Source organism: Dicentrarchus labrax, unplaced genomic scaffold (genome assembly GCF_905237075.1).
Source record: "Dicentrarchus labrax unplaced genomic scaffold, dlabrax2021, whole genome shotgun sequence".
Classification (NCBI taxonomy): domain Eukaryota; kingdom Metazoa; phylum Chordata; class Actinopteri; family Moronidae; genus Dicentrarchus; species Dicentrarchus labrax.
The window spans coordinates 13,633,666-13,645,845 of NW_026136712.1; the positions used below are offsets into that span (position 1 = coordinate 13,633,666).

The 12,180-nt window shown below is 38.8% G+C and overlaps 1 protein-coding gene across 4 annotated transcripts; it reads left to right on the forward strand.

Annotated features, from left to right (window-relative positions):
- The first annotated feature begins 2,994 nt into the window (after positions 1-2,994).
- LOC127373687 (probable phosphatase phospho1) lies at positions 2,995-8,343 on the forward strand. Of its 4 annotated transcripts, XM_051418376.1 has the most exons (3): positions 3,161-3,469; positions 3,938-3,978; positions 4,855-8,343. In XM_051418376.1, the coding sequence occupies exon 3, from the start codon at positions 4,891-4,893 to the stop codon at positions 5,656-5,658; it is 768 nt and encodes a 255-aa protein (XP_051274336.1). In that variant the 5' UTR covers positions 3,161-3,469; positions 3,938-3,978; positions 4,855-4,890; the 3' UTR covers positions 5,659-8,343. The 4 variants fall into 4 exon arrangements, with proteins under 4 accessions (XP_051274334.1, XP_051274335.1, XP_051274336.1 ...); XM_051418374.1 differs by lacking the exons at positions 3,161-3,469; positions 3,938-3,978 and adding an exon at positions 2,995-3,090; XM_051418375.1 differs by lacking the exons at positions 3,161-3,469; positions 3,938-3,978 and adding an exon at positions 2,995-3,075.
- The last annotated feature ends 3,837 nt before the right edge of the window (positions 8,344-12,180 follow it).

Here is a 12,180-nt window from a genome sequence, read left to right on the forward strand (position 1 = left end):
ACTTACATCACAATCTCTCAAAAAGCAGCTTCAATTTTCAGCAAAATTCTAATTTAAATTTGTTAAATTAAATGTCATATTATGCTTTGGCTCCATTGGTTTTTCAACAGTCAGACTTTTATTTTGTTGTGTATCTTATCATGTTAAAGTGAAGGCAGTCTTTCATTATGAAAAATGTATTGTGATGTTATACCAACGGATCACAATATGTTTTCATATCAAATCATGTATCAGGTTCACCCTAAAACATCTTGGTCGATAAGCCTGAACTTTTGTAGGTTTGGGTTTAAGAACTTGTTGCACCAGGTGAATTTTATCAGACTTATATGGATTACTCTGTTATTCGTGTTCGAAAAAGGCTGAACATGTTAATGTAAACTGTCTTTAAGTTGGCCAATTTGAATGCCAGAAATAGCTCAAAAATCCTTTATTATATTTATTAAGTCTGCAGCATTACAGTTTAAGATTTATTGGTTAATGTAAAACACGGTAACTTAGCTTTTTACCAAAGCCAGCAACAATAACATCATCAAACACAGAGCTTCTGCTTCTTGATGTTATACAATAAGGCACAAATGGCCTTTTTCCAGACATTTAAGGGTAAAAATCTGCATCTAATGAAGGGGTTAGATTAACAAGGAGGAGAAAAATGATATGCAAAGATCAAAAGTACACGAGCCATAACATGTAAACATTATACTAAAAGATGAAAGGCACTGAACTCAACATATGGGCCAGAGTATGTCTACAAAGGGTGGGGATATGTTCTGATTCAGTGATAACATAATGCTTATTGTCCCCTTTCCCTATCAGCAAAGACTGTAATTCTGGATATTTATCTTGTTCTTAGCTCAGAGTTTGAAGATCAGATACTTTACACTGTCTTGGGAAATTAGAGGATGTCCTTTGTTTAACCCTCAACTGTCTGCAGCGGATGACTGTCTTACACTTGTAACTGCAGCTGACTCAGGCCCCCAGAAATGCCTCCATTTATTTTTAGATGGACATTTCAAGCACACGACAAACGGACAACTTGTGTTTTACAGAACTAAAACACGTGTCTCTACCGCAGTGTAACAGCTGTTTGAAGTAGCAGCAGTTATTAGGTTGTGAATATTGTTGCTATAGTATCAGCATGAATTGTTCTTTGAATAAAATTTCCCCAGACAATACACAGCCCTGTACATTATGGCATATACAGGACTGCTTCAGATTTATGGTGTCCAATTACAGGAACCGAAAGGTCAAAAAGGAACAACGTAGACAGCTGGAAGTCTCTGGTTTATAGAAGCTTTTGAATATTTACTGAAGCTTTTGTCGACAAAAACCCATACAGAGCAGAATATAACTGGTTGTAATGTAACTTGCAAATATCTAATATGCTAATATTTATTATGCTTAATATGGAAATGCAACCCTAGCTCGAGTAATTTCCTAGCGTAGAAATCCCAGCTGAAAAACATATTTAGGTTGTGCTTTTTGTCAATGTACTTATCACTTAATGCTATATTAATTACATGCTAAACCCGACTTAAAGTTAATCACACTAGATTTGAATGCACTTAGTTGTGTTAAAAGGGAATAATGTTAAGTACATTTATTGTGATTAAAATGTACTGCTTTAGATTGAATTAAATGCTTTAAAGCTCATTACTACACTCAAACGATGATAACACATTGTTCTCTTTTATATTCAATAGCTTCATGATAGCAGTAGTTATTTACCAGTATACCCCAAGAGTCACTAATTATAAAAAGTCATTTGATACGACAATAGCTCATTAGTAATGCAAAAATATACTAAATAAAATGCCCCTTAAATGTAATAAGAACCCATTACTTTATATATTTAAACACGCAAAGACATGATGTTGAAGATTTATGGTGAAACAGTTCCCAACCCTCGTTAAAATTGTTTTATTGTGAGACAGATTTAAAGTATAAACTGATAAACCTCTAATACAAGAGATTACACAAGGAACTATTAACTATTTAACCATTTAGAGACAGATAGAGGCCAAGTAATTTCAAATTTTTTCCACTAGGGTGCCCTAGAGGGAACTACATGTGTTTTCCTGCACACATGGGCCACCTTAGAGGGCAATTTATCATGTTTTTATCTACCTTAGGGGCATACAGAGGGAACTTTTGCCCCTTTCACACTAGTAGGAACCTACTACTTTATATTTTTAAACACACAAAGACAGGATGTTGAAGATCTATGGTGAAACAGTTCCCAACCCTGATTAAAATTGTGTTATTGTGTGACTCCGATTGAAGAACACACAAGGAACTATTAAGTATTTAACCATTTAGAGGCAAATAGAGGCCAACTAATTTCCTAACATGTAGGAAATGTATCACATTTTTTCTGCTAGGGCGCCTTACAGGGAACTACATGCATTTTCCTGCACACATGGGCCACCTTAGAGGGCACTTTTATCATGTTTTTATCTACAATAAGGGCCTCCAGAGGGAACTTTTTCCGCTTTTACACTAGCAGGAACGTACTACTTTATATCTTTAAACATACAAAGATATGATGCTGAAGATTTATGGTGAAACAGTTCCAAACCATGGTTAAAATTGTTTTATTTTGTGACTCAGACTTAAAGTATAAATTGATACACCTCTAATAAAAGAGAACTATTAACTATTTAACCATTTAGAGGTCAACTAATTTCTTACCTATATGACATTTCTTCCACTAGGGCCCCCTGGAGGGAACTACATGCATTTTCCTGCACACATAGGCCACCTTAGAGGTCACTTTTATCATGTTTTTATCTACCACAGGGGCATCCAGAGTGAACTTTGCCTACATTGTTTACTTCCTCTTTACACCTACTTCATTTAGCCGTTTCTAAAACTGTTCTATCAAAAGAATGTTTTAATTTGAAAGGTCGCGTCGGAAGTTCTGTGTTTACGCTGGCTGGCTTTACGCATTGGCTTTAAATGGGAATACCCTCTGTGCTGCGGTGGGAGTCTCCTTTAAAAAATCTTGCCGCGTCACTGGGATGCGGTCGCCGGAGCCGGGCACCTCGCCTACAATCCCCGCGTACATGCCCACCGCCGGTAGGCCTTATTAAGGTTTCTTATTTTTTCTTTCTCCTGTCGTTTTGTCTCTGTGTATAATTTCACTGTTTTCAAAAATTTGCCTTCAAAATCTAATGCCGCTCGGACACATAGCCACTCAGCCTAATGACTCCTGACAGAGCCGCGCTAATGACTTTCAGTGGTAACCTCTCATACAGGAATAGCGCTCCCGGGGTTTAAAATTAGATAGCTTAGTGTGTAAATATGCCCTATTAATAATGGAGCTGCCGAAGGGAAGAGACTAGGCGTACGCTCACTTGGCACAATGCGTCGGTGCAGCCAACCTGCAGGTTACCGGACTCAGCACCACCAAACCAGCTGGTCCGATGTTGTTACTCTGTCAGTGAGCTGACATTGTCGTTAAAATAAAATGGTATGTATGCATTTCATCATGTTTCCGTCAGGCTAAGCTTCCCTGCAGACCCAGAATATTATATTAAATACTACTATTTAGGATGTTATTTATATGTTTGGGTGTAACATGTTGTAATTATAATATATAAACTCTTAATATATATATTTATATATAAAAAAGGACAATTGCTGCTGTTTTACTTTGTGGTTGCCTGTATTAGTTGTATAAGTTGTTCGTTTAAGCATTTAAGTTTTTAGATTAGGCTATTATTAAAACGGTGGTATGTGGATTTAGACAGTTTGCATACACAAGCTGCCAGTTAAATACTGGGCATGGCTATTCTGGCACATGACCTAAATCATAATCTTAAACTTGCATGTAGTGCATGTTCCTTCTCTATTATTATTACTACACATTGTATTGCTCTGAATATATATTTAAATATATGCAATTTTTGATATGCTAAACTATTGATTTTTCATTCAGGAAACAGTAAAACGCGGGTAAATTACCATCATGACTAGCAGGTGAGTAAAGCTCACTGCAGTCTGTTACTGTTTTCCTAGATCTTGGACATTTGTTCACCCCATAATTAATTGAATTAACTATATTTTGACCAAAATATTAAGCATTTTGGCTTTGCAGGGCAGTAACAATAGCTATCAAATCAATGTAGTTAGTATAATAAATGCATCAAAATCAGAAATTCTTACAGTACTCGAGTAGATTTCCGTTTTTACATCTGTCCACATGCTGTTTCGTCATTACCGCTCACATTTGTTCCCTTTATGGTAAAGGTATGCTGTATCTCTCTCGACTCAAGTTACCACATGCCAGCAACAGTGAAAGCCTTGTACTGCAAATATATCAGCTATGTATGGAATTGGCTCTGGTCTGAGATCTGGCATGTATAAATATGTCTGAGTGAGTTTTTTTTCCCACAACCCTAAAGGAATGAAGGAATGTCTGTGTTGAAAACTGCAATGGGATCAGGAAGTGTGTTACATATCGGAGGCTATTGCAGTCATTTGCAGTGGTTTGATATTTCCTGAAAATGAACATCGGTTACCTCAAGGTTGTTTTCTTTCACGAAGATGAACATCCTGTTTACGTGTTGTTTAATTTATACTCTGCTCCCTTACTTTCCTCTTGTAAACATATGTTTCCCTTACAGCCTCATTAAGAGTATTTATACGTTTTGATGTTTCCTCAGCCCGGTGTGGTCTGCAGTTTAATTGAACCATGGACACAGTGTGATGTCAAACTGGCATCCTGCCATTGACATTTTATTTTTAGAGTACGCTGTAATAAAACAGTAGAGGGCTCCTCATAATCTGTTGTCCTTGAGAAAGAAAAAAAAAAACATACTGACCATTTTCATTCTCTCTATCTCCTTTTCTTAGAGAGGGACCACTCACCATTTCCTCCACACACCAAAGATGACAGCTCCATCAAACCTAACCCATGCAGCACCACAGCAACAACGCTTTTTGGTGTTGTTCGACTTTGATGAGACCATCATCAATGAGAGCAGTGATGACGCTGTGATAAGTGCTCTGCCAGGCCAGCAGCTTCCTGACTGGCTGAAAAACAGCTACAGGGAGGGGCACTACAACGAGCACATGCAGAAGGTCTTGGTTTATATGGCGGAGCAGGGTGTGTCTAAGGACTCCATACAGTCAGCAGTGGAGAAGATCCCACCCACACCTGGCCTCTTGAACCTCTTCCAGTATCTGCAGAACCACCAGCAGGACTTTGAGCTGGCGGTGGCCTCAGACGCCAACATGTACTTCATCGAGACGTGGTTGGAGCGTGCCGGGGTGCGTCACCTTTTCCGGAAGATTTTCACAAACCCGGCCAGTTTTGATGCGACTGGCCGTCTTGTGCTGCTCCCTTTCCACTCCCACTCGTGCTCCTGTTGTCCTGACAACATGTGCAAGCAGGTGATCCTTCGGGAGTATTTGGCAGGCCGGCAAAAGGAGCGCGGTGGTGCTCCCTTCCAGAGGGTATTCTATATCGGAGATGGGGCCAATGATATCTGTCCCTCTTTGGCTCTGGGGCCCCGGGACACAGCCTTCCCCAGGAGGGACTTCCCCATGCACAGGCTGCTGCTGGCCGAGGAAGCCAAGTTTAAAGCAAACATAGTTCCTTGGGTCAGTGGCGAGGACATAGTGGACTGCCTGAAGAAAATAATGGAGGAGAGATGAGATCAGCGTGTGTGTATTACACTGTGTGTGTGTGTGTGTGTGTGTGTGAGAGAGAGAGAGAGCGAGAAAGAGGGGGGCAAATATAGCAAAAGTATACCAACCCCAGTCCTAGTGAGCAGCAGAATATGCATGATTTTACCCCAGCCACACTTGGTACAACCTGTTAAGATGTAGCTGATAAGTGTCTATTTGAATCACCTGTTTTAAAGGAATAAGTTTTGGAAATACTTTTTGTGAAGAGTTAGATATAGAAAATTGATTTCACGGTGATGTTTGTACAGTAAACATGTGGCTGGAGCCATAAGCAAATTAGCTTAGCTTAGCATAAAGAATGGAAAAATGTTTTGTTTGGATTACACAATCGAGATATGTTAATTAGGGAGTTTCAGAGACGATGAAAGGTGAATTTTTTCACCTTTGGACATCGTCAGGCTAGCTGTTCCCCTTGTTTTCAGTATAAATGCTAAGCTAACATAATCAGCAGTATATTTACCACAACATATGAGAGAGTGGAATCTTCTCATCTAACTCGCGGCAAGAAAGCAAATTTCCCAAAATGTCAAACTATTCCTTTAATGCTAGCCTGGTATAAAAGGCAATTTTTATTCATAGATTTAAAGTCGGTATGCAGTATGAGAAACGGACTCTCATTGAAATGCAAATAAACAAGCTCACTGGTCGAGATTATCATGATCAATAATGGAGATACGCAGCATTGATGATGCACTAAGTTCTGTTTTTTTTTAGTCCGATCAAGATGCTGAAGATCTCAACCAAAGTCGTGTCTAGTGATCTCCGGCGTGCACTACAGTCAATCAGCAGTCAGCTCAATAAACACACCATCCCCCTCAATGTGAATGCAATTTACTTTACATCTGAATATCTCACTCTATGTGACATTTTTGAGCAATCTTAGCTGTGAAACTGTTATAGTGTAGAGATTTTAGTGACCAAGAAAAACAGCTTAAAAAGTAATCCATTCATGGGGACCTCTGTGCTGACAGGCTTCTTTTTAGAACACTTAATGCTGCATTCAAGGCCTCAATGATGGACACATAAGTAGGATCAGGTCTTATAGCACTACTTGAGACAAAAGACCACACATGTCGTGTCAGGCAGGGACAAGTACGGCATAGAACGGGGATAAGGTGACAGTACCTGTGCTCTCTCCACCACTCATTACTGATACCTAATCTAGGGCTTGATTATACAATGGTAACCTACACCAGCATGAGATCTAAAGGGATCCCTGTAGCCATTCGCCTGTACTTTGGCCCAGCATTACACCCTGTGACTCTGAAACAATGAAAATAGTGTAATGCACAGTATCAATTGAAGATTTTAAATTCTATTTGTGTAGTCATTAGCTAGCACTGTACTTGTACCCTATCAAAGCCCCCAATGAATATTAGTATTTAGGTCAGGGGGGATTTATATTCTTTGAAAAGTCCAATACTGTCTTTATGTTTGAATGCATCACCAGTAAACAGCAGTGTTATGAGTGAATGATTATGAGGGTTTTATCCTCTTTTATAATCCGCTGTATATTTGCATAACCTAACATAACCTCATTTTGACTCACTAAATTCACGACAGGGACTATAAAATGTATTTTAATGATCAATAGGAGCTTATGTATGGATTGAAATGATTTACAGGGACATTCATATTCTGTTTAACTTCAGAAAAATTTGAAATATGTCTTCAATCTTGTAAGTGAAACTTTTTGTTTTGCCATTCAATAAGCTGTCTAAATTACGATACAAATGGGGCATGTATACTGTATGTTGATCTTTGAAGCCTATTTAAGGTTTCCATGTTAGTATGCACACTCACTGAACAAAGGTCCTGTCTAGTAACTTTAGGCCAGAGTTAGTATCAATACATGAGTGTATATTTGCATTAATTTTGTATTTTAAATATTACAAATAATTAATCCATATACTGTACATCTTTTTCAAGCCATTACAGTGAACAATAAGAAAGTTGAAAGATTTAAAGATGAAATACTAGCCTTAAAAAACTAAATTATTCTGTATTAGTGCTGGAGATGTCGTTTAACCAGTGTTTTAGTTTCTCAGGGAGTAGAGAAAAAAAGTTTTAACAAGTATACTAATATATGTTTATAAAGATCTGCTGCTCTAAGAACAAAATGAGTGATTCAAAAAGTATAGATGTTTATGAGACATAATCAATGCAGCTGGAGTTTGATCCTGAAATAGTTTGAGATTAAAACCTAATCCTTTATTTGTGATTAGGAGGCTAAAGTTCTGTGAGCTTTACTTCTTCTGATGCTAGAGGTAGGGGTATTTTGATTTGCTTTAACTGTCTGTGTACCTGTAAAACTTCCATGGAGTTTGTGCAATAATTAAATGATGAATACTTGATATGATGTAAAAGAGATTTATGGTCAAACAGAAAGAAAAACTTGACATTTTCAGGGATGTGAAATGATCCCAGATCACCAAGCTAAAGTGTTTTTAATGAAACTTTAAAATGGTAATATGGCTTCACAACAACCAAATAAAAGTATGTGTTGTATGGACTCTGCTCAGCTAATGTGCTGATTTTTTTTTCTTCTTTTTTTGTGGTTTTCTGTGACTTGGGTGTGTGTTTTTAATCCAAGATCAGTTTATGTGTGTAATGCATCAGTGTAACAGGAATATAAAGCCATTATCTGATTAATCTGTTTCTGTGGTGTGTTCCATGAACGATAAACTGCTATGATCTCACTTCAAGATCCATTAAGTAGCATTTATGAAGCTTTCATATCATATCACATGATCTGTATCGGTCTTGAGTTCACAGAAATGCAAAATCATCAAATGTCTTCACAAATGAAATATAAATGAAATATATAAAAATATACATTCTTACATTTCCATCAAAATATTAATTATTAAAATATGCCTTTTGAAATATTCATTATTACTTATATTAACCTGACTAACCTGACATGAGTCAATTGTCCGAATAATAACTATTTTGATCATTGACTATTCGTTCCTGATATTTAGAGAGCAGGGTACTGATATCAAAATAAAGAAACGTTATGTATAATTCTGTCCTATAGGAAATTCAGGCATATGTTTACCACACTGCACAATATAGTACAGGGCTCAAAAGTAACTATTTCACCACAGGCACACCGACAAGTCTGCCTTCAGATGTGTCTGAAGACAGTTTTTGTTTATCAGCCTCACGAGCACAGACACCAGTCGATGCTGAGTATCTCAAAATGCCAAATAATCGGCCTGATTAATTGTTCTATCAGACATTATTTTTAAAGCAAAAATAATCCAAAAACCTCTTAATTGTCAGTATTTGCTACTTTCCTCTGTTTTATATCATTGTAAGCGGACTTTATTTGGGTTGTGGACTGTTGCACTTTTGAAGATGTCACCTTGGACTCCGGGGAAACTGGGATGGATATTTTACTTTTGTTTGACAATTAACTGTCTAAACAAATGAAAAGATTATGTGATATCATCAGACGATTTTGTGCAGCTATTAGACCTAAAGTTCTGATTGTTTTGTCAGCAGCTGCTCCCAAGGTCAAGCATAAACTTAAAATTAAAACTGTGGCGCCCTGGTACAGGCCTTAGTGCAGCAGCCATGAGTGATCTCCTCTCTCTCTCCCTCTTTCCTGTCAATCTTCAGTTGTCACTGTCAATTAAGGGCAGATAGATATATATTAATTTAAAACCAAAAAATTGTGTTGTGGGAAATGTAATCTTGAAAATGGTGTTGGATATGTCTTTTAAAAGTTGGGTTTAAAGAAGGAGGACGTCATTAAAAAGCTTCCAACAGCCAAATAAAGTCTCAATAGAGAGAAACATTCCTAAATGAGTTAGGATCAACAATTTGACAGTTTAACTGCTTTGCATTTGTTCACTGGTTCTAATTTAATGTTTTGGAAGAGTAATTCAAGCTGGTGTCAAAGAATTTATAAGAGAATGGGGGAGTGATTTAGGGGAAGGGGACAAGGAGAAGAAACCTCACATGATGCAGTGTGTCCTCTTGAAGTAGCTGACATGTTGATTTAGTTGCAGAGGCAGAAGCAGACAAAGGAGGACAGAAGAGACCCGGAGTGAGAGGAGTCATCCGAAACACTTTCTCAACTTGCACAACTTCAGACAGCTAAAGGACGAGGTGAAGACAGAAAGGCAGGATTAGAGGAGAGTGGATGAGAGCGCAGACAGAAGAGCGGAGATCAGTTGAAACAATCAGCAGTATGGAGGGTGGAGAACAAAGATGGACAGCAGCAGTGAGATGCATAAACATGTGGCCAGGAGTGACCTTCACTGGAGGCAGAGAGACTACATTAAAGAGGAACTCCACTGATTTTACCCTTTAAAGTCTGTTCACAGGTCGTGGGGAGTACTCCTGAGTATGTGGAAAAGGTTGTATAAAGACTTTTGTTGCTCTAGAAGTCTGATGTCACTTAAAGCACCAGTGTGTAGGAATTAGGGGCCTCTAGGGAGGAAAGTGGCAAATTTTAACCAACTGAATACCCTTCAGCCTTCCCAGGGTGTAGGACAAATTACAGAGGCAGCGAAAAACACAAGACCTCGAGCCAGTATTTGGTTTGTCCATTCTTGGCAACTGTAGAAACAATTTGGTTCAACATGGCGGACTAAAAAACGTCTGATTATACACTACTGAAAACATATAGATCCTCCTAAATGTTGCACACTGCCCCTTAAATAAAGCAAAAATGTCATACTTTCAGTTCCTCAGGCTTAACTCATATCCACACAAAGGTCAAAGCCTGTGACAAAGGATTAAGCGGTGACGAAGCAAAAAAGGTTGGGAACAACTGGTTTACTATGTGCAGAACTTCTGTATGCATCTCTTGACCAGAAGATGGCGCCAAGTCAACATAACTCTATCAAAACTGCTTGGCAGTGTCCTGTACACTGTACAGAAACATGATTCTGTCAGTTACAATACACTTAGACCAAGTTGGGGGGGGTTACACTGGATTAATGATAAAACCACGTGACAGAAGAATGAGGCTTCCTTCGGCGGTAGCGCTGATGTGAATTCATGAAACAACTCTCAAAGAACATGACAGCAAAGGCTCAAGGCTGTGGTGAGAGAGATGAGATGTGGAGATGACATGTGTTGTTTGTGCGTGCTCCATGTCGTCACCATGTGAGGTTGAAATGCTGCTGAAGTCAGCCAAGTCATTTGTTGATTCAGCTCTGTGGAATTTAATGTATTTTCTGTCCCCTTTGCCTCCCATAACCTTGTTTCTGCATTTCTCCATTTAACCCTTATATTTAGCTATTCCCCTACTGCCCTTCTCTTCTAGTTTGACCTTTGTCAGATGAGATAAAGACATTTCGTGTATCTATCCTTGGATCCAATCTCTCCATCGTTGATCTCTCTCCACATCTGATTCCTTCTCTCTGATCTATTCTGTCACTCTGTCCCTCTGGGTGATTTCATGTCATTGTTGTTGTCTACCATTATATTTTCTGTTGTCAGTCCTGGACCCCCTAATGATAACGTCACCAGCAAAGAACTGACTGTGCAAAACACTTGTAGCCCACACTTACTTTGCTTTTGGTACTTATGTCTTGCCTTCTTTTTCCAATATGATTTAGCCATCAGTCTTTGGAAAGCCTCTCTGTTGGCTCTGGACTTTTGCAACTCTCAGCTCAATCGATCCTACCGCAATTGATCCTTCTATTTAGGTCATATTGAGGCTGACATTGTTAGGGAAAGAGTACATGCTGTGTCTATTATGATTAAATAGGCAAAAGATAACTTGCTGTCCAACCCAATTTTCAATGACCTCCAGCGGTAAGTGGATGGACAGAAAACCCAATTAACATCAATCTGTGGAGAATGATGACAAATCGTATTTGAAGATCTTGAACTCGTCAATGACAGCCTCACCGCCTCCTGTTGTACCTCCATGTCAATATCCACATACCAGCTGATACAGCCCCCCCCTCCAATAACAGAAGACACTCAACTGTTAAAATGCTTTAAATTGGCAGGGCTATCTGATGATTGCTTTTATTGATACCCTCATTGATTTCTCTCCATTCAATTACTCCCTCTGAGGTGAAAGATAACTCAGTTAAGGGACTTGAGCCTTGTAAGAGGTTGCTCTGAATTAGGATGTGGACTTCCGATGCCAAAACGCTATCAGGTTGATTAGGGTTGTAAGTGTTTCCACTGCTCTGTGTTTGATTCTTCTGCTGATAGTGTAAGAATACAATGCCAGCCAAAAGTCAAGCTAATGGCTTTGAGCAGTGGGCCTCCCAAAGAGAGAAACAGTCAGAGACCAACAAGGGGAGATGGAAAGAAGAGGGACGCGTGGGCTGCCTCCGCTGACGTTTGTCTATGTCCTTGAAATCAACGCTAGAGATAAAACTTTAAGATTCTTTCCCTTGTAGGTCATCAGCCACAGGGAAATACAATGTCTGAATTGTATTGGCATGTCCTTGAGGATGTTAAATACAAGAATATGAGCCTCACTGCAGTGTGAGAAGCTTTTGTGTATCC